The 27,107-nt window shown below is 47.0% G+C and overlaps 1 protein-coding gene across 1 annotated transcript in view; it reads right to left on the reverse strand.

Annotated features, from left to right (window-relative positions):
• DISC1 (DISC1 scaffold protein) overlaps nucleotides 1–27,107 on the reverse strand; it is a 381,004-nt gene that overhangs the window by 238,439 nt on the left and 115,458 nt on the right. Inside the window, exons 7-8 of the mRNA XM_074990175.1 lie at nucleotides 23,985–24,039; nucleotides 1,437–1,539 (exon numbers count right to left, since the gene is read on the reverse strand). Coding sequence (XP_074846276.1) covers nucleotides 1,437–1,539; nucleotides 23,985–24,039 — 158 coding nt within the window. The remainder of the gene's footprint in view (nucleotides 1–1,436; nucleotides 1,540–23,984; nucleotides 24,040–27,107) is intronic.

Genomic DNA, 27,107 nt, shown 5'->3' on the forward strand with positions numbered 1-27,107 from the left:
CCGATATCAGAAAAGGGAAAATGAAGGAACACTTTAGAACATCTGAGCCTTGAAGTACTTTTGCACTGGAAGAGCTTTTCAGTGGGTCAGAGTGAAAAAAAACAGTAATTTACTGAGAAACAATGCTATCACTCCTAAAAGGGCATGCAACCTAACGCAGCATATTCTTAGCACTGAGGAAACAGTCTACAGATACAGTAAACTGTCTCTTACATCCCTTGCTGAGCCTTAAGCAACCTCTTTTAAAAACTAATACAAAATGATTTGTTATTGAAGATTTCACAGGGTGAAATTTATTTTCTAAAGGTGTCAGAATCTGATCCACCAGTTCTTTCACTCTTGCAACACAAAGCAACTGCAAATCTGGTTTCTGATTAGCTTGTATCATGAAAGTAGCCTGGAACAGCTAGAGAACACTGGTGAATCTGCCTCATGGCTCCAAAAAACACACAGATCTCTGTTTTGTTTTGTTTTTTTTAACATACGAGAAAATCCATTACGGCTCTGACACTGGAATCCTTATCCAAGCTACATAAAAGAAGCTCATGTAAAGGACTCATGGAAGAGCATGGAAACTTGAAGGATCAGTGTCTTAGTTATTCCCATTTGGATTTTGTTTGATCCTGAAGTATGCATTCAAGTTTTATATTATTAAGCAGTAGAAAACAATACATGTGATGCCTCATGATGTTTCATTCTAAAATTATTTATACTTTTGTAAATAATACTATAGCTTCTAAGTAAAGGAGTAAATTGCCACAGCACAGGTCAATTGTCCTTCTGGAACATATAAAATACACACTGGTCTTCTTCTTTAATTTGGCTCAATCTGAATATATTGCACCTGAATCTAATGCCTCTTTTATTTTGGCTTGTGCGCTCTAGCAGGTGTTTAATGGAGTGGTATCTATTTACATGTATGGGAAAGACTTATTGCATTACAAAAGCCAGCTCTTTAACTTAGAAACAAAATTATACTTGGTCTTTTTCCCTTAGTAAATGTTCAGTAATCCCCAATAAGTGCCATGCACCCTGTTATGAATCAGGCTCTGTATTCACATTCAGTGTTTCACTGGTTGCAAATAATACACACGAGTTCTTCCAAGGACCAAATTGCTCTTTTGCTGCCAACATTAGCTGTTTAATGATCTGAAATGCTGAAGCTAACAATTACTGTATTTCATTTTACAGTGTAATCTAATACCCATCCATGTAATTATTATACTTATTTGTTATTTTTATGGCTCTTCAGATACTGAAGAGTGGTACATACTTTTTAACACATTAAAGTCAGGAAATCTACCTATCACATATTTATGCATATGGACTATTGTGAAAATACCATATTCTCAGAATGACTATTATATATCCGCATCACTAAACGTTTTCTGAGACAATGTTACGAAAACATGTCTCTCTTATCATGTAAGCCTTACCTGATACAGCAAGCATTTTGGCTTCAAGTAGAGCTGGTAGTTGGGTCTCAATATCACTCACTTTCCTCCTCAAAGTACTGCATAGTTTCTGACTTGTACAAACCTAGATTGAGGCAAATGGTCATGAAATATAATTATTCACAGAAAAATGCAAAGGCAATTTAAATAGGGTTTCAGAAGTCCTTGGTTTCCAGACATGACATAACATTTTACCATAAGGTCAAAAAAAAAAAACACTTAAAAAGTGATGTATGATAGGTCTATAAAGACATGTATCAGAATGCATTGGCTTTTACACATATTCCTATATAAAAGCTAGAAAATGGTAATTTATTAACTATTCACATAAGAGCGCGCGCGCGCGCGCACACAGAGAGAGAGAGAGAGAGACTACATCTACAGTACAGAGATCCTTCAAAAGAAGCCCTTCCAGAAGATCTCTTCCAAAAGTACTTCTTTTGAAAGAGAGTATCCACACAGCCCCCACTCTTTTGAACGTATGGGCCAGGGATTGAAAAATCAGGCCCTGTGAGGACTGATCTTTTGAAAAAGTGACCCATGGAGCATCTACACATTTTATTTCTAAAGAAGCTTTCAGAAGGGGGTGCTCTTCCTGAAACAGGAAAGGAAGAGTGATTTTGAAAGAAGAGCTGCATTCTTTCGATTTGCTTTTGAAAGAACACTTTTTGTGTGTAGACACTCCACATGATCTTTCGAAAGAGCCCCCTTCTTTCGGAAAACCTTTCAAAAGAACTTACTAGTGTAGAAACTAGAGTGTTTCTGTAGTAGATACTGTGACTATGTTTAAGCAGAAGAACAAGATGACAAACTTTATACCAGTGACCTATTTTCAATAATGGCATCTGGGAAAAAAGCGTTACTTGCCTTTGTAATCAGTGTTCAAGATGCGTTTCTCATATCTACTCAAGTCGGCTGTGCTGCTCCCTGGAGTGGCACTGGTATGGAGCCCTATATATGACCCTGCTGACCAAACCACCCCTCAGTTCCTTCTTGCCAGCTACTCTGACAATAGCGAATGAGGATTGGTATTGAATATATATAAGCAACACATCCCAAAAACCAGTTACAAAGGTGAGTAACCCTTTTTAATTCTTTGGAGTGCTTGCTCATATCTATTCAAGTTAGGTGATTCACAAGCCAAACCCAGGAATTGAGGCCAGAGTCAATGCATCACCAAATCACCGACAGCAGCATCAAAGGCTGCGTTCCATCTAGACTGGTGTATACATAGCATATAATGTGACGAAAACGTGTGCATAGAGGACCATGCCGCGGCTCAATAGATTTCAGGACAGGGAGGCAAGTGGAGAGAGAGACCAGGACAGGTTGAACCTCTCTAGTCCAGCACCCTTGAGACCTGTCTGGTGCCAGATGAGAGAATTTTCTGGATTATGGGAGGTCAATATTGTCTAGTAGCATTATCCACACTTCCATTACTTACTGGGCTCTTAGAAAACATTTGGGGTAAATTACAGCTAATAACAGCACAGAACACTAAGAGCCAGGACTGGCGACTGTAAGCAAACTTTATGGGACCACAGGAAACTTGGCCACACCCATGAAAAGTGGCTGTCCAGATAACTCAAATCACACTGCATTATGGACCTTGCCCAGATGACAGAGTTACAGATTAGAGAGTTTCAGCAAAAATACCACTGAAGTCTGTTACCTACATTCACACAGATTATCTGCTGTGGTAAATTAAATGTACATCACACCCCCGTATGGTAAGAATAAAAACAGATGCATCCAGGAAGCTTATTTCAACTACTTAAAATTAACTATGATGGTTAGCATATATATCCTTTATTTCAGCTAAAAGCATCTGTTAATCAAAACTGGGCCAGCTCTTCTTTTAGCCAATCAAACCACCCTTCAAACTGTCACTATTAATATAGAGCTCCTTTCTAAATCTTCCTATTAAACTGTAATGTACATATTTCTAGTCACTGCTGTACATAATTTCTCCCAGTCTCCAGATATTACGCTCTTTTTTCTTAACTTTATTGCATCTGATTTATCCAATAATTTTCCTGTGATGGCAGAGAACTATAACAGGAATGTGTACATTGACTCAGGTCTCAGCTTGGCTTTGCCTATTATGATGAGAGGCAGAGGCAAACCAACACAATAGAGATACCCTTACACATTAAACTTTATTAAGAAAAACAAAACAAAAATTTGTCAGGAACAATACTTTATATTATATAAACATTCAGTATTTGGTTAGAAAAATAAACTCTTAAGTTATCACCATAACAAAAAGCTTTTCAACACCACACTGCTTCACTCCAAAATATAATCAACTCCTCCTTCCAAGAACTGCAAAGTCCTACTTCACCCAGTTGTCCCACCTTCACCTTTTTCCTTTTCTTGTCCCCTTTCTTCAATATTGTGATGACCACAAATATTTCCTGAAGGTTCATCCACAAATGACACCTCTTCACTGTGAGAGTCATAACCTTTCCCCAAACACCCAAACTGCTTTTCTTCTATCAATGTCCCAGTGGCCCATCTCACCGGTCATATGCTCTGTGCTTTTGCAAATAGCCATTCACAGTCCAGTTATTTACCTTTTGCCACCTCTTTTTACCCCACTTTTTACCTAACTGCCTTCCCAGTGCTTATTTGTGGGATTTTGTTTGACTTCAACAGAACCAGTAAAAAAAAAAAAAAGTTGAAAAGTTGGGACCACGACTGGCTATTCCCTCTGTCAACATCCAGTGGACCATCTCATCTACTCACATGCTCTGTCAATGGCCCTCTCTCTATATAGCTATATCTACACTAGTGTTTTCTGTAGACAGAAGTTACTATCAGAAGAGCTCTTCGAACAAAACATCTGTCAGCAGTGCATTCACACGAGAAAGCAGATCAAAAAAGCGATCTGATCTGTCAGAGAACAGCCAGACCCCAGAACCTCACCAGACAGGGTTGCATCTCAGACACCTGTTTCCTGCCTGTGCTGAAGCTTGCCTACCTCCATGAGGGACAGCATAACTACTGCAGGGCTCAGACGCTTTCTGTGACAGAGTTTGCACTGTCCAGATTGCCAAGATGCCAGAGCAGTCCCCAGGCTTGCACTGGACCCACTCCCAGTTTCTTCAGCTGCTGCTCATGCTGATCATAGCCTGTCCACCACCTCTTCTGGGGCACACCACCCCATGACACCAGGACCGAGGAGCCCTCCCACGGTGCCCCACTTGTGATCAGGCAGGTCTGGAGGTTGTGGGCAGTGGGACAACTAGCAGAAGATCCAGAACTTCCAAATGAGAAAGCACACCTTTCTGGAGCTCTGCACCTAGCTCGCCCCCCGCTTTCACAGACAGGACACCCAGGTGCAGCCTACCATCCTGCTGGAGAAACAGGTCGCCATGGCCCTCTTAAAGTTCAACACTCAAGACAGCTACCACTCTGTCGGGAACCAGTCTGGAGTGGGGAAGTCCACCATCGAGGCTGTCCTCATGTAGGTAAGGCACTCTCAGTCTGCAGACCCCGCACGGGGAGGGGTGGGGGGTCCCAACCCAGGGGGACCCTCAAGAAGCAGGTGTGAGGGATGGGACTGGGGAGGCAAGACGATGCTGAGATGGGGCAGGCACCTGGAGAGCCCAGGAGAAGGGGGAAAGAAAGGGACAGTCCCTCACGTTTGCTCTCCCCCCCTTGCAGGTATCAACAGCCATCAACACGCTCCTCCTCCGAAGGGTCATCCGCATCGCAGACCTGGATGCTGTTGCGGCTGGCTTCACCGCCCTGGGGTTCCTGAACTGCTTCAGGGCTATCAATGGGACTCACATCCCCATTTGTGCCCCAGACCACAGTGAGGAAAGGTGCATCAACCACAGCAGATACCAGCCCCTTGTGCTGCAGGCCCTGGATGGCAACCAGGGACGGCTCCAGGACATTTACGTCAGGTGATTGTGCCAGGCACGTGATGCATAGGTGTTCTCAAACGCGAGCCTGTGCCAGAGGATGGAGGCAGACACTTATGTCCCCTCCCAGGAGCTGTTGTACATGGTGGGGGATGCCACTTAGCCCCTCATGCCCTGACTCACTTGTTCACCAGACACAGGACCCAGTCCACGACCTGTTTAACGTCTGCCTAAGCTGGGCATGGAACCAGGTTGAGTGTACCTTCAGCCGTCCCAAAGCACAGTATGGGTGCCTCCTGACCTGGCTGGACACAGGGGAGCACAGTGTCCCCCAAGTGGTGGCCACCTGTCACGTCCTCCACAACACTGTGGAGCTGAAGAGCGAGGCATTCCTCCTGAAGCCAGAGGCGGATGCTGGCCACAGCTATGAACAGCCAAGTACAGCTCCAGTCCACAGGGACAAGGTGCAGATCCAGAAGGCCCTACAGGAGAACTACTCCCAAGGACCCTCCCCGGGTACTCCCAGGTGGGGGCCTCAGGCACACAGTCCTATCCTGACCTCACCATGTCCCCTCCCCTTCACCCCTTGCACTAAAGAGGGACACAGGGATTGTAAACAAATAATGTGTTTACTTGAACTAAGATAAAATGTGTTAAAAATACACATGCAAAAAAACCTATGTACAATGTGCAGGGGTGGGCTTGAGATGGGGGGCATCCAAACATGGTTGCGGGGGGCTTAGGACAGGAGGTGCGGGCGTCATCAGTCCAGGGAAGAGGTGGGAGGCCATGACCCTGTGGGACAATGGGACACAGAGCAGCATCAGCTGTGGGATCCCCTTGTGCCGAAGGTCCAGGGAGCCCATCAGAGCTGACTTGGGGCCGGAAACATGGGGAGTAGAGAGGTGCGGGGGTGCTGCTGCAAGATCAAGCTTGGCAGGGGGAACAGAGGGGTCTGGGGAACAGGGAGGACAGGTATGGTGGGGGGATGGGCATGGTGTGGGGGGGCCTGGGGAGAAGTGGCACCAGCCATGGCAGTCGCTCACTACAGGAGCTGCAGAGCACTGGTGCCACCGGCTAGTGACAGCAACAGGGGGTGTGGGGGAACAGGGGCAGGGGGTGTGGGTGCCTAGGCCAACAAGGCCTGCCAGATGGCAGTGGTGGCATCAAATCAAGCCAAAAGCTGGTCCCAGGCCTGCATCTGCCACTCCCATTCCCACGTCCACCACTCCAGGGTCAGTCCGCAGCTGCCACTCCTAGAGGTCAGTCTGCTTCCTGAAGGTGGCCACGTAGGCCCGCAGGGTATCATCAGCCCTGCTATGGCCCCTGCAATTGTGGGCGCGCCCCTGCAGTGATGGAGTTCCGGCCCCCTCAGGCACCAATCCTGGGCTGCCTGGCTCCAGTCCCGGGATGAGGCTGTCTGGCCCTGGAGGGGTCATGGGGCTGGCCTGGCCCTCAGATAGTGCAGCTGTAAGGAAGACAAGGAAAAGAGATGGTGATTCACTCTCACAAGACAGTGCCTAACACCCTTCCCCCCACCCACCATAAGCAGCAGCCACCACCCCCTGGGCCAAGGGACAGGGATGTCCTGGGATCACTGGCATGTGTGTCGTCAACAGCGGATCCTACTGCCTGCGGACTCCCCAGTGTGTTGGGGACTGTGTTGACCGCTGTGGGCCCCTCCCTCACCACTCAACAGGCTAGTGGCCAAGGGGTGGGTGTCCAGTCACAGAGGAGTGGCTGTGTGGGTGGCAGATGAGCTGGGCACAGCCTGTCCTTCTCCACAGCCCCCGCCAAGGGTGGGGCTCACAGTGCTGTCTACAGGAGCAGGTACTGATTGTCACCTGCAGGCATGCCTGCATGCCAGGAGCCAAACTCCTCCGTGTGTCTGGGGTCAGGCTGTCATGCATGTGGCTGGCCTGCTTTCAGCTATGGCAGGGGCAGATGCACCCCACACGTGGGGCCCTAGGGCTCATGGGGGCTGCCTGCTGGGTCCAGGTGGGACACACTGCCTTGCATACGGTTGCATGTGCTGGGAATGCAGCATGAGATCCCACCCAAACCAGCCTATCAAGGTTCATGGCACACCCCATCTGCACCCAACCCCACGCCATGGGGTGTATGATGTGTGGGGTACCTACTGGAGGGTCCCTCGAGGAGGTCCAAGGACACGCTGGACATCGCTTGGCTGTACAGGCCTGAGGCTAGGGCAATGATAAGTGGGCCCTCACCGGCCTTTGACCCCGCGTCCAGCTCCAGCTCCGGCAGGGTGCCAAGCTGTCCCTTCTCCGGCTGCAGTGGCTCTCCTCAGCTATGTTGATGGTGGATGTCCTGGGGGAGGAGTTCTTCCCAGCAGGAGCTCGTGGAACTCTCAATGTAGGGACAGGAGGCCAGTCTTTACCCTGACCTCTGGTGTGCGTTCCGGGCCCGGGTGTGCCCCTGCCAGAGCTCCTTCACCCAGACTTGATCCATCGTCTGGGCAGCAGCCAGTTTGGCGTAGGCAAAGACATTCCTCCATTTGGCCAAGGGGTCCAGCACGATCAGCTCCTCAGCCCAGAGGCTCTCGAGGTCCTGTAGCTCAGACCCGCTCCAAGGCAGGACCTGGCATTTTGTGCCCTGTGGGGGATTCCTGAAACCCCTCCTGCTGCTCCCTGGAGCAGTCACAGGGTGACTCACTCGATACCACGTCGGTTGCCTTGGGTAGGAGTGGCCATGCAGCTTGGGGAAAAGCAGTGCGCTGCTGTGCTAGTGCCATGCTTCCCAGATCCTGCCACAGGATTTCGAGGGCTCCCTGTGCCTTTAAGAATGGCCAAAGGCAGAGACCATAAAACTGTGATTGCAGTGGGCAGGGCGTCCCACTGGGCAGGTGTCCGGCACCATGGAGGAGTGTTCTGCCGACCAAAGCCCCTCCCCTCCCGCCCCCAGAGCGCAGACAATTGTTTTCTGTTGACAGATTCTGTCGAGAACGGCTTTCTGCCTCACGTGGGAGAGGCAAAAGGCTGTCAACAAAAGCGCCAAGTTCTGCAGACACTAAGTTGACGGAGCGCATTCATAATGTGGACGTTCCAGGAGTTTTGTCGACAAAAGGGCAGCTGTGTTGACAAAATGTTCTAGTGTAGATGTAGCCTGTGGGACTGAATGGCTCAGGAGAGAGGTAATTACACAATTTCCTCTTTCCTCTCTAGGACTTCAGCGTGAAAATGTCCAATGCTGGTATGGTAACTATTGTGAAAAAAGGTGGTAAATTAAATCTCATTCCAAGTAAACACAGTATCCCCATCACAGCCTCCACCCTCAGAATTTCTGCTTATTAGCAGTCTTATTAAGCGTTGTCTACACTACGAGATACGCTGGAGTTTATGACAGTTGAATTTGAGTATCCTCACCTCCCTGCAAATTCCCCAGTAATTCTAGTTAGCGCTACCACACTAAACTGCCAAAGATCGACTGTTGCAGCAGTGCATTGGGAGAATCCATCCCACAGTTCCCCCAACCCTGTAGCATTCTGGGTTCTTCCTCTGGTGCAGTCTGAGGAAGTGTCCCCCTCCCCCCCACAGCAACAGCCAGCTCCCAAAACCTTTGCTGCAGTGGGGAGGCTTCTCCACATCGACAGCCAGCCCCCGAGAGATGCAACGGGCCGGAATGGACAAATGTGGGACATTGTGGGATCCCTGGGGAGGCCAATAAAACCATTTTAAATAGTTTCCACACCACCATTAATCCGAACATTTACATCAAACTCTCCAGCACTCCCACTTGGGTTGTCAGAGCAAGAATATCGGCCATAGCACCCTACCTAAATTCAAAATAATGGTATTTGATGTGTGAACAGTCACAATTTAAAATTGAGCTAAGGGCCTTAGATTCAAATTTATGCTGTAGTGTAGACATAGCCTAAGTAGAGAAGTCATGGGCTGAATGGAGGCTTAACCTGCATCTAGAGATATTCCCTCTAGACTAGAAAAAAGCTTATAGGTCAGGCTGTGCAACTACTTGTGCCATATCTTCTCTGTGGATAAATTTTGGGCTTTAATCTTCAGAGACGTCAACTGGTATCTTTCAAAAAAAACTGAATGAAAGAGATAGGGAAACAATAAACTAACTTAACTTAGTTTAAGCTAATCACATCAGTGATATTTTACATGGGTTATATTATTTAGATCCCCATTTCTGTAAAAACTCGAGCATTCCTTTCACTGTCTCCATAATGGCTAGTGTTAGTCGCTACAACAAAATATCCAGCTACAAAAGACAATTTTCTGCATAGGTCATGAAAATGGTGATGATTCAAAAATCCACCAAACTCCTTTTTTCTGTCCAAGATAAATATATCATTTAGTTGTACCTGCTGATTTAAATCACTCGTGTCGTTTTGATCCAAACTCCTATTGCACTCAGAGACCAAAACAGCATATGTCAGTCATACCTAGTGATGTGAGCCAAGGCGTAGGAGCTAAGAACCTCAGTAATTTTATTCCTAACTTTAATAAGTCTCAAAACAAAAAGCAGTCAAGTAGCACTTTAAAGACTAGCAAAATGGTCTTTAAAGTCTTTTAAAGACTTTAAAAAGTGTTTAAAGTGCTACTTGACTGCTTTTTGTTTTGATAGTGTATAGACTAGCACAGCTTCCTCTCTGTTACTATTTAATAAGTCTGTACCTGACCATTGGCAATTCCTTATAGCCAGCTCCTGTAGTCTTCAGGCAAGAATTCAACTGAAACAAATGGAATTAGAATTTCACTCTTACCCCTTCTGCCAATTTCCTCATCCATATAAAGGGTATGAAATACCTATTTACCTATTTCACAGGCTGTTAAGAGATTTGCCTACAGCAGTTAATGTTTGAAAAGTGCTCTGGAGATGAAAAAAGCCAAATAGTACTATCCTTATGCCGCTGAATAGCCAATAGTCCAATCCAGTCTTCCTCTCACTTAGAAGTCAAAGGGAGTTGGGGCTATGTAAAAGGTATGGAACCAGGCCACGTGTGACTTCATATTTAGTGCAGTGTTTGGGTTTTTATTAAAATATAACATTAAAGGTGTTTATAAAAGGTTTTCTTTATGTATTTCAGTGTGTTTTTTCCTAGGAAAAAAGTGGCAGTACTCAGAGACCAAATTGCTCTGTGCAAGGCTCATGCTGTCCCCCATGGTGCCCCTTACCACCACCCCCATGCTGGGCCCAATCTGTCCTGCCAGTGGCTTACTAACTAGCCCCCTGGTGGCTTAAGCAGCCCCCCCGCGAGCTGTCCCCCAGGGGCTTCCCAGCCTCCTGGGGGAGTCACCACCCCTCAGCAGCTTAACTACTCCCCTGTGGGGCCCCACCCCCCATTCCCCCAAGTAACCCCCCAGCAGCTTACACTCATATCCAGCCCCCTAGCTGCCCCTCCAGGCTTGCCCCCCACACGCCCCCCCAGATGCCCCTCCCAGAGGCCACCCACCCAGGATTGCCCCTTGTGCAGCCCCTGAGCTGCCCCCCTACTTCTGGTGCCTTGCCCTGCCTCCTCCACATGGTTGCTGGCATTTCAGGGAGGAAAGAAAGTAGAGGAGAAGACAGTTGAGGCAGCTGTGTCCAGAGCTGCAGACAGCTCTTAAAGAGCCAGATGCAGCTTGGATGCAGCTGCCGTGCCAGCTTTTGAAAAAATGTGCTGCAACGCTGTTCTGGGGCGTTCCAGAAGAAAGCAAGCCCTGGTGTATTTCATCGGAGTTTCCAAAAAAGCTTTAGAAAACCTACAAACCACCTAAATTTAGGGCTTAATCAGTAGTTAATTCAATAATCCTTACTCAGCCAAACAGTTCCATTGCAACAACTGAGGCTCAAGCAAGAAATGAGTCAAAGTTCTAAGAATGCAAATTCTGATACAATACTTGATAGTAACATGCTTTTACATTGTTTTTTCCATGTGTGATACGTCAACGCCGATTGGCAGGAATGAGGTCAGAGATGTGCACAGAACACTGAGATTAACATGCTCTTTCAGTGGAATGCAGTCTTCAGCATTTATTATAAGTATTGCTGAGGAAAAAAAACAGGGAAACAGCAGCTCAGTTCAGCCTCAAACAAAGGGCAGCACCTCTGTCAACACCACATATCCAAGTAATGTACTTCAGCATCACTGCTTGTTATTGGCTCAAATCCTGTATTACTTAAAGGGAAGAGAACAGGCAAAAGTTTGTTCACTTTGTTAAAATACAACGTGCGGCTTTTCCGACCTCAACTGAAAAATGACAGACAGCAGTCCCTCGATTTACACAGAGGCTGTGCCCTGGGCAACCTCCACGTAAATCAAGTTTCTCATAAATTGGGGTGGGGGAGATCCCCTGGCTGGGGGAGCAGGCAGCTGGGGGAAGTGGGCAGGGCAGCCATGCAGCCCCCAGCTTCTCCCAGCTGGGCGGCACACAGCTGCTTGTGCCACAGTTTCTCCCAGCTGTGAGAGACAGGGCAGTTTCCATTTCCACTTAACTCACGTTAATGCAAGTTAGGAGCAAACTGAAATTGCTCTGCTCAAGGGTTTACCGTAATAGAAACAGAAAAGGTAGAAAAAGCCAATGAAAATATTAGACACATGGGAGGCTGGAAGATGGCAAATCAGAGAGATTTTGCCTTAAATGGAATTAAATTGACCTGTACAGTTTACTTAGAGAACACTCAAAAGATATGAGATAAAATTATACATCATGAAATGATGAGTTTTGCTTCCTAATTATCCTGTGAATAAACAACCAACAAATGAGGGAATGCAGTGAATTTTTTTAAAATGTTTTATCTATTTAACATTTAGCATTTTAAGAAACAACTAGTGTGGAATTCACTACCATATGTTAAGCTCAGTACTTTTTGTGACAGATGAGTGACCAAGGAAGCATGGAAACTCAAAACACTATTTGACTGAGACATGGCAGATGCTAGTCACTGGGATTAGCAATACACTTCTGTTGTCTATAAATGCCATAGGTCACTTTGTGAACTAAAGATAGTATTCTAACTCCATGGGGGAGGATAACTGAGCTTCTCCCGGAAACTAAACTCTGTGGAAAGAGAAGTTACTCACTGTAATAACGATGGTTCTTCGAGATGTGTCCCCGTGGGTGCTCCACGATAGGTGTTGGGCTCGCCCCAGCGCTGCAGGTCGGATCTTTTCAGCAGTTTCTGCCAGACCGCCCATGCGCCGGCGCGCGCCGCTCCGTTGCACGCTCTTGGCTGCATGTGCGATCCGGTCCCCGCCAGTTCCTTGACCAACCGCCTCAGATGCTCCTGAAAAATACTAAACAGAGATCCAAAGCGGGGAGGATGGGCGGATGGTGGAGCACCCACGGGGACACATCTCGAAGAACCATCGTTACTACGGTGAGTAACTTCTCCTTCTTCCTCGAGTGTCCCCGTGGGTGCTCCACGATAGGTGACTACCCAGCAGTAACCCAAGATAGGAGGTGGGTAATCGGTTTATGTGCAGCTTGTCCCCGAGAGGACCGCTGTCGAGAGACGGGTATCCTCTTGGAATACCCTGTGAAGGGCATAATGCTTGGCGAAGGTGTCATAGGATGACCAGGTCGCCGCTCTGCAAATGTCTTTTAGCGCAATGCCCTTGAAAAAGGCTGTTGATGCCGCCACCGCCCTAGTGGAGTAAGCCCTAGGTGGGGCCAGTAAAGGAGTCTAAGTTCGTAGCACATTTTTATGCAGGATACGATGTGCTTCGAGATTCTCTGCGAAGAGAGACCTTCTCCTTTTGATTTGGGAGCAAGAGAGACTAGGAGTCTATCCATTTTCCGGAAGGACTTAGTCCTGTCTATATAGAAAGCCAGCGCCCTCCTCACGTCCAGGAGGTGTAGGCACGCCTCTTTGTTGGAGTTATGAGGCTTTGGATAAACGAGGGTAAAACTATAGGTTCGTTAATATGAAACTCTGAAGAAACTTTGGGAACAAAGGCTGGATGCAGCTGTAAGGTTACCGCCTCCTTGGAAATTACTGTGCAGGGTGGCGTTGCCATAACTGCCGCAAGCTCGCTCACCCTGCGAGCTGACGTGATTGCAAGAAGGAAGGTCGTCTTTATCGTAAGGAGACGGAGGGAAACTGTGGTTAAGGGTTCAAACGGTGGTCCCGTTAGCACATTAAGCACCAGGTCCAAGCTCTACAAAGGTGGAAGCGGTTTCCGAGGGGGGTATAGGTTTATCAGCCCTTTGAGGAACCTGGTAACCATGGGATGGGCAAACACCGTGTGCCCTTCCTCTTCATGTCTGAAAGTCGATATAGTGGCAAGGTGGACCTTCAACGAGGATAGGGAGAGTCCGCCTCTCTTGAGGTCCACTAAGTACTCTAGTATTACAGGTACATGCGCAGCAAGGGGGGCTAATTGCTTGGTAGAACACCATACAGTGAATCGAGTCCAGTTTTGCTTATAGGGCTTCCTGGTGGAAGTCCTCCTGCTACTTTCTAGGACTTGTTGCACTCCCTCCGTACACGTGCTCTCTAGGGAGCTGAGCCATGGATTAACCATGCTTGTAGTCGTAGGCCTCGGGGGTGCGGATGCACTATGGACCCCTGGGCTTGCGTGAGCAGATCCGGCGCCACCGGGAGGGGCATCGGTGGACGGTCCGACATGCGCAGGAGTAAGGGGAACCATTGCTGTCGATCCTACGTGGGGACTACTAGGAGCATTCGGGCTCTCTCTCTCCTGGCTTTCTTCAAGACTTTGTGGATAAGCACTGTGGGAGTAAAGGCGTAGAGCAGGGAGCCCCTCCACGAGATTGCAAATGCGTCCCCCAGGGACCCCCATCCCAGTCCTGCCCTGAAGCAGTATTGTGGGCACTTCTTGTTGTGTTGAGTGGCAAACAGGTCTACCTGGGGAAATCCCATGCATGAAAAATTGGTCGTAGCAAATCGGAACAGATCTGCCACTCGTGTGTGAGTGCGAAGCGCCTGCTCAGCTGGTCTGCCTTCACATTGTGAGCGCCTGGTAAATACGAGGCTTTCAAGGTTATATTGTTGGCGATGCACCAGTTCCACAATCGGACTGCTTCCGCACATAAGGCACGGGACTGAGTTCCTCCTTGCCGATTTATACAAAACATAGTGGAGGTATTCTCTCTACTGATTCCGATTACTTGCCTTGTATATGGTCTCGAAAGTGTATGCAGGCATTGAACACTGCTCTGAGCTCCAGTATATTTATGTGCAGTGACTGTTCCGTGGAGGACCACAATCTTTGCGTCACCTTTTTGCCCATGTGTGCTCCCCACCCTATGTGGGAGACATCGGTAGTGAGAAAAACAGATATTTGTGGTTGGTGAAAGAGAACCCCTGTTAGCATGTTCTTGGGGTTCACCCACCATTGCAGGGATCTGCGCACCTCTGTCGTGGGCGACACCACCCTGTGGACAGTGTGCTGCCGGTTTGTAGACGCTCGCCAGCCAGTGCTGCATGCTGCGCCTATGCAATCGGGCATTATGTACCACAAACGTTGCTGCTGCCATGTGGCCCAGCAGCTGTAAGCACATCAGAACCAGCACCATAGGGCTGAAGGTGATGACTTGCACGAGGGAACCAACGGCGTGAAAGCGGGCATCTGGTAAATAAACCCTTGCTGTGATGGAATTTATATGTGCCCCTATGAACTCTGTGTCCTGTGCGGGGTCTATCTTTGATTTTGCCAAATTGATGACCAGGCACAGCGAAGAGAATGTGTCTGCTGTGACGCGTATCATGCGAAGTACCTTCTCCTTCCAGGCCCCTTTCAGTAGGTCTCCAGCCTCCAGTCTTTTTCTCTGTGAGGAAGTATCTTGAGTAGAACCCTTTCCCTCGGAGTTGCTCCGGCACTCTTTCCACTGCCCCTATAAGCATAAGATGGCCTACCTCCTGCTTCAATCTCGCTTCATGGGAGGCATCCTTTAGGTGGGGTCTGGGCGGAGGTCGTGGCGGTGGGAGCGACTGGAAGGGAATCGCGTAACCCATGGCTATGATCTCCAGTACCCATTTGTCTGTGGTGATCTTTTGCCACTGGTCATAGAATGGTCGGAGGCGATGGTGGAACAGTAGCTTCGGATGACATTGCGCAATGGTAGTGATAGTGCAGCCCTCGATCTGTGTGTCAAACTTGTGGCCTTTGGCCCTGCCCCGAGGACGCACAGCTCTGTTGAGAACGTCGCCTGGGAATTCTGTACTGTTGGTGCTGTTGATGTCGCCCTTGCTTGTAGCCCCTGTGGTACTGGGGACGCTGTGGTTAATACTGCAAACAGCTTCTGCGTGTCAAAGGGGAGATCAACGATCTTCGCCTGCAGATCCCTCGGGATACCCGATGTCTGGAGCCAGGACTCCCTGCTCATGACCACTGCTGTAGCTGTTGAGCGTGCTGCCGTATCCGCTACGACTAGGGCGATCTGAACTCCTGTCCTCGAGGCTGCGTAGCCTTCCTGCACGATGGCCTTGAGCACGGGCTTCTTGCCCTCTGGAAGCGAGTCCATGAGGGAAGTCAGCCTGGAGTAGTTGTCGAAATTATGGTTCGCTAGATGCGCTGCGTAATTTGCCATTCTCAACAGTAGGGTAGGAGGAGGAGTAGACCTTTCTGCCGAACAACTCTAGTTTCTTGGCATCTTGTCCGTTCCCCCTGTCTTGTACTGAGAAGTTTTCGACCTCTGTTGAGACGATTCCACCACCAGAGAATTTGGTTGCAGGTGGCTGAACAGGAACTCCATGCCCTTCGTCGGGACGAAGTACTTCTTATCCGCTCTCTTTTTTTTTCGGCGGAATGGACGCAGGGGTCTGCCATATTGTGGTGGCGGACTCCATGATTGCTTCATCAGCGGAATAGCTATTTTGGAAGAGGCCGGAGGTCTCAGGTTTTTAAGGAGCTTATGGTGTTTCTCCTGCACCTCTGCTGTTTGGATGCCTTGCGTGAAGGCCACCCTTTTAAACAGCTCTTGGAACTGTTTGAGATCGTCCGGAGGATGGACGTCCCCTGGGGCCGTGGCCTCATCAGGGGAAGATAGCGAGGAACCGCTAGGGTAAGCCTCTCTGGACCCCTCTGGGTCCTGTTGACGGGGATACATCCTCTCGCTAGATACTTGCGAGGGAAAATCTTGGGGTTCCAGAATCAACTCCCCCTGAGATATCTGCGTTTCCGTCCCCGTCCGCGATTGCCCTCGGGGATATTGAAACGTCTGGGGGGATCTGTCCCTGGGAGTATGCCTATGGTGTCTATGCCCCACATGATAGGGGCGACCATGGCAACACGGGCACTGTTCCGGAGATGGAGACCTGGACCACTCTGGAGGCGCATACCCCCTGCGTCTGGGGGAGCGAGATCGTCTGGGTGATTGAGATAATGGAGAGACTGATTTGTGGCAGTACTCCAGGGGTTCAAAGCCCAGGAAGGGCAATGGTGGTCTGAGCCATGGTGATGCTGGCTGTAGGAACGGGGATGGGGGCTCAGGGTATACTGGAGGTGACCCCTGCCGCCTCGTTGGAGTCTGCAGCATAAGTGGAGGGCTTAGAGCGAGTAGCCCTGCAGCCCTGTCTGGAGAAGGGCTGTGGTGCCGGGTTTTCTGTGCTGCCTTTCCCCTCCCCTGTGGGGTTGGCTCCGCCCCTTTCCGTGTCGGGGATCTTGGCCCCGCTGTCTGCGCCGCGCTCGGCACGCTCCGCTGCGGTGCCGCGCGGGTGGTCTCCCGCGGTGCCTGCAGGCCGCGTGCCTGCAAGCTCTGCACCGCCGGTTCCCCGGGGGTCGGTGCCACTAGCTGCGGTGCCGCCGGTTCCACCGCTTGCCTGGCCGCCGCCCTGCCCGCGGTGTGGGGCGGCTGTTTGATTATCGGAGGCTCAGCCTCTGCCACGTGCGTCTCCGCGCCGCCGCCGCTCAGCTGTGACTGCAGCTGGGGGCTATGCGCTCCACCCATCCCGCTCGCTGTGGCTGCCAGCAGGGATCGGGTTGGTGAAAGCTTCCTCCGTTTTTGCGCTGATGGGGTTAGGGAAGCAGCTTTCCTTTTATGGGCCCCTGCGGGTCCCTCCTGCTGAGGCCGCTCCAGCGCATCTGGCTGGAAGGCCTTGTCAAAGAGCAGCATTTTCAGCCGCATCTCTCTGTCCTTCCTTGCTCTGGCTGTGAGCTTTGCGCCGAAGGAGCATTTCTGTGCCCATCGGAGGCCGGCATCGCTTTGCGGCGTGACTCACACTTTGAATCCTGAAGAGGACATTGTGGTGAGTCTTTGAGTTGTTAATAGGGTACTTAGCACCTTCTCTGTGCCTGTTCCCCTCTCAGACTCAGCCTGCCGCGGCAGGAGGCCTAATGGCCTTACGTCCCCGGGCCTCCACTGCTCCGCTCACTACTAAGGCTGTAAAACTTTACTTTTTACTCTTTTTTTTTTTTGTTTTGAAAACAAGCTAAGTTAAGCTAAAGACTGAAAAAGAAGCTCTAAACACTTTAAAAACATTAAATACACTAACTCTGGCCGTAGCCTGAGCGGATTCCGTCTGCAGCCGATCGCGGTTGAAGAGGAACTGGCGGGGACCAGATCGCGCACGCGGCCAGGAGCGCGCAAGGGAGCAGCGCGCACCAGCGCATGCGCGGTCCAGCAGAAACTGCTGAAAAGATCTGACCTGCGGCACCGGGGCAAGCCCGACACCTATCGTGGAGCACCCACGGGGACACTCGAGGAAGAAAGTAACGATAGCAGATCTTGAGGCAGGTAAACAGCTTCAGAGAAGTATCAACCTCTTCAGTTAATTGCATGCACTAGTTCAGACTGGGTCCAACATACACAAGAGACAAGAAATAAGGTGATATAAAAAGCCAATGAACTGGCTGAGAGGACCAACATTTGGATTAACAAACTCAAGTTTCAAAATCCTTCTGTAAAGATCTGAAAGACTGGAATCCATCAGGGTGTCAAGCTTAATATGCATGTACACTCTGCTTTACTTTATGTTCAATGTTACTATCCTAAAAAATAAGTACTGTGGTCTGTAAAAGATGGCAGGTCACTTGCAACCTGAATTGTCCCTGAGCAAGAGCAAATGTCAGGTGATGGTCCCTGGTGACACAAAAAACTCCTGATCTGAAGGCAAAGGGATGCTGGTCCCCACCCACACAGAGTGATGGCTAAAGGCTTCAGTCCTAAAGCAGTAGCTGTTAGCAGACCATGGAGAGAGCAGAAATGCAGTTAACCCCAGAACCGTGACAATTTTAATCCACAGACAAGATGCCTGAGGTAATAGCTTTTATGGTCTCAACTTCTGCTGGTGAAATTGACAAGCTTTCAAGCTCCACAGATATATTCTTCAGCTCTGTGTAGATTGAAAGTGTAGATCTTTCATCAGCAGAAATTCATGCAGTAAAACCTATTACCTAACCCACCTTGTCACTCCCATAGTCTGGGACTAACAGTTACAACAACATTGCAAACAACAATTTTAATAATCAAACAAGGATTAGAAACTTACATACGAATAAGAACATCTGAAACATCAATGCTTTCTTCACCATGAGACACACACGCCAAAAAGCTGTGACAACCTACCAGCTAAGATGCAGAGCAGACAGACTTCTCAAATGTTAGCGAGAGTTTCAGCTTTCATTTTTAAAAGTCTCCAGGATTATTGTTGAAAATAAACATTCAAAATGTGAAAGAACCATCAAAATCAGTGATTTCTGCCTGAGACTGGAGAGAGCCTGAAGCAAGAGTTCTGAGCTGTGAAATGACCCATTCATTTCAGTGTGTGTTCCCTCAGAGGCCAGTTACAACACCTTTAACATCACTGCTGTTAACGGTATCACTGCTCATTAAGGTGTGTAAGAAAGGAAAGGATATATTAGATTATCCTGTTATGAAGATCTACATCATGCACAACAGCAATACCCCAAGTGTGGGTGGGGAAGAAATGCTGTCATATATAAATTAAGAGTATGTCTACAGTACTAACTTTTGTCACCAAAAACTGCCTTTGAGTGACAGAACTGTGAGCGTACAAAATGCTATGTGCCCAGTTTTGCTGACAAAACACTTCCATCCCTAAGAGACGTTTTTCTTTTCTTCTCTTTTACTGTCCAAAAACACCACTGTAGACACAATTGTTTGTTTTGTTGAAAGAACTGGCTTCCATCAGTATCCCACAATGCCTGCCTGCCCCAATGGCTCTGCTGAGTGTTTTGATCTCTGCTAAACTGCAGACATGTACCCCTCCCCTTTCAAAGCTCTGGGGAGAATATGACAGCTGAATGAGCTGCTCTGTTTGGGGAACAAAGAGCAAATCAATGGAATGCTCCTGTTCTGACCTGCACTAGAAACACAGTAGTAGTAAGCCTCATCCACTCCTACATCTTGGAGCACAGGCCGCTGACAACTATTTGCCAGCCTCCTCTGTCCTAAGCAATCCTTTCCAGTTCTGACCAGGCACTTCCCTTCTTTTTAGGGCCTGCTCTCAGGTCTCTATGCCAGGTATTTCTTGAGTGCCCTCTTTTCCTTCTTCCTTATGGGTTCCAACTTAAGGATTGCCTTGTAATATTGGTGGTTGGTTTTCTAAGCGTACATCCAATCCATCACCTTCTTCTCTCCCCGATTCCTTCTTCAGCAGGATAGTGGTGACTCGATTAATTGCCACAGAGCCTGGTTGGTGATGGAGTATGGCTAGTGGATCCAGAAAATTTTACGAAGGCAGTTACTGATAAATGTCTGGACTTTTTTTTTTTTTTGACAGTCCTCTTTGTTGTTCTCCATATTTCTGCTCCAGACAGTAGAACTAGTTTGACACTGGAGTTGAATAACTTAATCTCAGTTCTGACCTTCTTAGAATTCCAGAAATTTTTCATGAGAATGTAACCCTTCTGCCGGAAGGAGTCGGCAACAACCAGGGCCGGGTTCAACATCCAGGAGTTCCTTTTCATCCATCTCACATAGAACCGGCTTGAGCCTTCACCCAGTAGCCTAGGAAATTCACACATCCCTGGGAGCCTCAGGAGAGGCAATGTTTCCCTACTCATAAGCACAGAGTCTAGTGTTGAAAAGAAACTTTTAAAGAAAGAGGCAGAAAAGTCATATGGCATAAGCTTAGGAAAATACCATACCCAGAGTTCATAACCAATCCTCAAGTAACTGCCCCAGCTCAAACAGATTGAGCAGTGTCGTTTGCTTCCCAGGTTCACTGGTCCAATACTGTAAACAGCCAATCCACACAACCAAATTTTCTCCATACCCCCTTACAACTCTGTCCAGACCATGTAGGCCCTGACACATCACCCTCATGCATGCCCTCACTGAGCCTGAGACAATGCCACCTTTGCACTGATCCGGCATTCTGCTTGCCGCCCCCCCAGCTGCCACACCGGGCATCTGCCGGTCACTCCTGCTGCTTCTCTTACTGGCCATCCGCCGGTTGCACCTGCCAGCCGCTCGCTGCTCCTCCTACCAGCCGGCTGCCAGTCGCCCGCTGCTATCTTGTGGGTTTTGCTGTAGGCCAAACCATGTGCTTCCAGCTCTCGTTGATTTCAACTCATAGTGGCATTCAGCTCCGGGCCTAGCCACAGCATCTCAGTATCCACCAAGGTGGATTCTCACAGAATAACTATAGACCCATCTTTAGGTCTACCTTTGAACGGGGGGGGGGGGGGATGGGGGAGAACTAGTCAAACCAGTCATCCAGCTGTATAGCCAAAAGGCTTCCACTCAGCTACTTCAACCACTATGCCTCCCCTTTCTCACCTCACACTGCTTAGATGAAGGGAGCCCTCTGCAATCCATATCTTACACAGTAGTGATAACTGTCCTGTACCCCCACAACAACTTCAAGCATTGTTGAGACTCCACAATTCTTACACTGGGTGATAGCATAAATTGTGACTCTATAACAACATGCAGTTTACAATAGACAAAACATCTGCTTCATCTGCTTCCATCAGGCTTTGTTTACAAGGCATTACATATGCACACCTTTGCATTTTCATGCAAATGAGCTCTGAAGGAGACATTTCCCAAATCCCTCAGCAGTATTGAGTTCCTGCTGGCACATTTCTTACAAGCAAAGCTGTTCTTGCTTTCCCAAGCCACACTCTTGGATCAGCATCAGTGCCCCCCTCTTTATCAATGATGCTTTCCAGGTATGTGAACACCTCAACTTCTTCCAGTGCCCTGTGGCCAAGCATGACTGGCTTTGTGCTACTGATGTTGATATTCAAAATCTTAGTTTTTCCCTTTGTGGATGTTAAAGCCAGCTCTAGCTGTGATGTCAGCAAGGTCTGACATCTTTTCTTGCATCTATCAGTGGCTATAGGACAGAAGTGCCAGACTGTCAGCGAAGTCCGAGTCATCCACGTGGGTCTACAGTGTCCACTACAAATACAGCAAAAGGCAAATTGGTGCTGTGGATGGAGAGAGACAGGTTGTTGTGCTGCTTTGACTTTCCTCAGCAGGGAGAGCTCATAGATGTTGCTCCAAGCATTTGAAGAAGCTGTGGGGAAACTCAGGGTGGGGGGATCCCCAGATGCACAGCAATCAGCTCATCCTTCCCACAGCAGTGGACTGTGGGATACATACCTACAGTGCGTTTCTCATACTGTCGATGACAGTATCCCCATTGTGGACATGATGTTTCTATAGAGGATGAAAGCGTGAAATCATCTGGCAATTTTTGTTCTGTTGACTTTTGTGTTGACTTAAGTTTTGTTGACAAAACTTGGCAGAGTAGATATACCCTAAGATAACTGCTGATAACACAAGGCAGAGCTTTCGGGGGCCGACTGGTTGGGGACCAACTGGTTTCATTTATTCTCCTTAACTTCTGAGTTTAGGTTAAGAAGCAATGGGCTTAAACTGCAGCAAGAGAGTCTTAAATTGGACATTAGGAAAAAACTTCCTAACTGACAGGGTAGTTAGGCACTGGAATAAATTGCCTAGAGAGGTTGTGCACTCTCCAGGGGATATATTTAAAAGCATGTTAGATAAATATCTCTTGGGGATGATCTAAGATGGTGCTTGGTCCTGTAGGGGACTGGACTTGACCTCTTGCAGTCCCTTCCAGTTCTAACGCAATTTGATTTTCCTCAACTGTGGAGTCAGCTGTCTAAAGTTTCGGGAAATGCTGAGTTACAGTACATTAGGGAGAGAGACAGACTAGCAATCTTTGTGTCTCAGGTTATAAACCAAATATTGGCCAAAATCAGGACAGAATTTCTCCATTTATCATATAAAATACTGTGGAATTAAGCCCCTTAAGGGTATTTTAATTCTCCATCCCAAGCATCATCCAGTCACTGTCAGAGAAGACTACTGAATCATTGATCCATTATGGCATAAGAAACCACAATATTCTTTCTAGTGGCTGAAGAATATGGAAAACAAGAAACTGAAAATCAGATCTGAAAAAGAGTAGCAGCGGTAACTCAGACGAAAACAACAGTGGTAACTCAAATTAGTTTCACACTCCTCTATCCTCTATATTTACACCATTCAAAGGAATTACCAGAAAAATTTCGCCTTTGCTGAGAGAAGTACCAAAAACTTCCCACAAAAAACAGTATAAGTATCTACATTTGCTAGACATTATAGGCCACAAATGCAAAAACAGGCATCATGAATCAACTTCATATACGAAGTATATGACAGTGAGCATAAACAGATTTGCACATCTGCAAATTTTGCTTGCACAAGTGAAATAGGCAAATGTATGCACGTGAGTGCTTTCATAGGCAACGGCATATTTCTGGAACACAATAACTGGTTTGTAGCAACAAAACAGTATTTCGTACATAGGGTCGCCAACTTTCTAATCGCAGAAAACAAAACACTCTAGCCCTGCCGCATCTGAGGTTCCACCTCCAGTAGATCTATTAAGGATCCAGGAAACTATGATGCAATATATGATTGTTTTAATACAGTGTGCAAGTATACCTAAACTTTATCCCGCTGAGATGAAAAAGTAAGTTGTTTACCATAATTGTCCTGGGCCTGACTCTGATTTCCATTTGCATTATTGCAACATCCCCAACCTCAATCAAGTTCCTCTGGATTTAAACAAGTGAAACCAATATGAGAATATGGCTCTTTTTTCCTAAGAATAGAGACATTCAGTTGTGACCAGATTTCACTTTCTTTGCACTAGCTTACAGATCGTTTCCAAATTAAGATAAAAAAATTGGTCTCACTTATGAACATGAGCCAAGCAATATTACATTTAATGAACTGTTCTACTTACTTCCTTTGGCAGACACACAAGAATTTAATGCCTTGATCAGGTTTCGATTTCTTTTTAAAATAGATATTAAGAATATTTATATATGAAACATAATCAGAAGAAAAACAACAGAAGTCCTGTGGCACCTTATAGACTAACAGATATTTTGGAGCACAAGCTTTCGTGGGCAAGGACCCACTTCGTCAGATGCGTAAGTCGGGGTTCCAGAGGAGAGTCGCCCCCCTGAGACCCTCCTCTGGAACCTCCACTCATGCATCTGATGAAGCGGGTCATTGTCCATGAAAGCTCATGCTCCAAAATATCTGTTAGTCTATAAGGTGCCACAGGACTTCTTGTTGTTTTTGAAGATACAGACTAACTCAGCTAACCCTCTGATAATCAGAAGAAATACGATACTTTTGCCCTTTCACAAGACAAACTATTACTTTTAAGAAGTAATGGATTATCTTTGTTTCTTAACTGTACTGAAAAAAAATTATAGTCGATATGTACTTACTTTGGCAGTTGTTTCTTTAATGGACATGCTGAGTGACTGTTCCTTCTCCTGAAGGCTAGAAGGATTAAAGTAAAATAAAAATGTTGACCTTTTGTACTAATCATGAGATGTTACACAATATATTTTTTCCATAAATAAGTACACAAAGGCAATTCTTCCAAGCACAGAAAACCAATGTCAGGATAAAATTGGTCTCTAAAATCATCCTTTAGTCTGTTGCTAATAACTAGAGTTCCACCAACGCCACAACCACCTAAAACACATCATGGACCAAATATTGTAGTCTCCCTCCATGAAAGATGGGCTTTTTGTGTACTTTTATACTAAACAGATTGCACAGGGGAGACCAACATTTCTCAAACTAGGGGTTCTGACCTAAAAGGGAGTTGCAGGGGAAGTCAAGGTATTGCCATCATTACGTATGCCCTGGCCTTCAGAGTGCCGGCTGTGGCCAAGTGCCCAGCTCCAAAGGCAGTGCCCTATCAGCAGCAGCTCAGAAGTAAGGGTGGCAATTCCACACCACGCAAACCTTACTTCTGTGCTTCTGGTGGCTCTCTGGCCGCTGATTCTGAAAGAAATAACGGTAGCAATACTGCACTTCTTCCCATCCAATAAGCTTGCAAGCCTCCACCAACCCCTTTTTCAAATCCATTACAACACCATGAAATTTCCGATTTACATATCTGAAATCCCACAACCATGAAAATTGACCAAAATGGACCATGACTTTGGTAGGGCCCTACTCATAACACTGTACTGCAGGTTGTTAGAACAGATATTTTTTCAGTCTAGTTTACTTGTTCTCAACAGATCCTGTTTGTTACTTTTACACTACATTGAGCATGGACAGTAAAACTAGTTCATTTCACCAACAAGTTTTCATGTACCATGTAAACTCAATAAAAAATAATGTCTATTATTTTAATTATAATTATCACTATTATTAATAATTAGTATTATTTGTATGGAAGTAACACCTAGGAGCCCAACCCCTAGAGCAGCATTGTACTGTGAGTCACAACACAAATACACAACAAAATGACAGTGTCTGCCCACAAAGAACTTACAATATAGGTACTGTATTCTGTTCAGGTTTCCAGCCCTGCTAGAGAGTGTTTAAAATCCATCATCCCGTTTTCACCAAAATTATCCTGAAAATATTTCTATCCATATTTGCTTTTGTAATTTTAATTTTAAAAAATAAAATTTTGCCCAAAACTACTCAACTGTATACAACCCAGATTTGTGCTCACAAATTAAGGGTTTTTTTTTTTTTTTTGCATGCACAAAACAGACAACCCTGCCAATTGTATATGGATATTATTGAATGAGCCTACTCTAACTTTGTGCATACATTTATGTATATAAATTAAATACAAAAATTAGATTAAAATAGTGTTGCAGTTGCAAAGTCATTAAAAACCAGGAAACATCAGATTTAAAGTTGCTCTTGCAACAACTTTTGTTCACCCGTTTGTGTGCATTATGAAACAGTTTTTGGTTCACAAAATTACAAACTATTTTTTCCATAGGACACCAGTGAAGAGGCTGAATGATCCTTAGACAAGGAATCCAAGGTATGGAGGGAATGAAGCTGTTACCTTTAGGACCCATGCCTCATTTATTTCCACGTTGAAAGCTGTGGCATGAATGAGGCAGAGGACAGTGAAATAGAGAACGTGTTGCTAAGGCAGTTGAGAATCAGATTTTACCCTGCCTCTGCCACAGACTTGCTATTATGATGCTAGGCAAGACCCTTCGAGCAATTGTTCACAGCCGGCCATTATGTGATCCTCATTTTCTAGAAACCCAGCTTGAGTTCCGGTGGACTCTGAGCACTCAGCATCAACTGAAGTTAATGAGATACATGCTATGGCTAAATAAAATGCTGCCAAAATCAGAAAAATCAGGCCATGGAGATATCACAACAGGCACTAAAATTTAGTGTGCACGTCTGATATTATCTCTTTGCCTTAACTCTACTTCTGTAAAAGAGGCGTAATACTGCTGTACTTTACAGTGACGTGAAGATAAATCAATTCATGTCTGTGAAGCACTCACATGCTACAATGATGTGCTCCATAAAAAAAGCCCAGAAGAAAATTAATTGTACATTCAGAGCAGATTTTAAATAGTGAGTTGTAAATAAGGCACAGGGCATGCAATACACAGGGATAAAATGAAAAACTGATATTTATTAATTGGGCTCCATCCATCCTGTCACCTGAATAGAGCGAGAGTCCTGCGGAAAAAACATGATCTTGGATTTCTACCCTATATTAAAAGCGTATTGTGACAAATTCCCCTGTCAGCCCCCTTGGGGTCCCTGCACTTCCTGGCAGATTCCTGGTGTGCCTCAGAGACTCAGGGTGGCCCCTTAATTGCCTAGGTCTAACCAGAGACAAGGATCCCTGCTTAGTGAGCCACTCATCACAGGCAAGTCCTGGGTGGGGTGCAAAAACACACACCCTCGCAGGGATTTGCAGCCTCCGAGAGGTAGCCCTCTGGGGATGGGAGTGGGGAGTCCAGAGCCGCCCACTACCCTGGACTCCAGCCCAGGGTCCCTAAGAGAACAAGAGGCAGTTAGCGGGCTCTTGCCTCTGCCCCAATGTAGCAACTTCAGCCGGGGTCACTTCGCCCACCACTTCCCCTTGGTACCTCTTGCTCTGCTCTACTCTAGCCTCCTCTTCTCTGTGTACTTTTCACCTCCTTCCCCGCTGGTGCCTGGGGAGGGGGAAGCTTTTATAGGAAGACCAGAGGCCTCAGCTGCCCACAGGTGCTGCTTAGCCCCAGCTGTGGCTGACTCCTAATGAAGCCCCTGCTGCCTCCCTCAATTGGGCTTAATCAGGGAACAGAAAAGCATTCACCAATCAACCAGTGTATCTGCCTTCTATCAAGTCTCTGCAGCCTACAGGCTGTGGTCTGTCACAGTATGCACAAGGGGACAAAAATTAAATTGAATAAAACCTTAATTCTGGTATTTCCTAACATTTGAGTACTTAACTTCACAACCTTACCACTCTTTTAATATAGTTTTCTTTGCATGTGATTCCCTGGAGTATTGAGATACTTGGCCCAGCTTAGCACATTCAGCATGTCATGGATTCTTGGCATGGGCTGTGC

This window comes from Carettochelys insculpta, chromosome 3 (assembly GCF_033958435.1).
Source record: "Carettochelys insculpta isolate YL-2023 chromosome 3, ASM3395843v1, whole genome shotgun sequence".
NCBI classification, from domain to species: Eukaryota; Metazoa; Chordata; order Testudines; family Carettochelyidae; genus Carettochelys; species Carettochelys insculpta.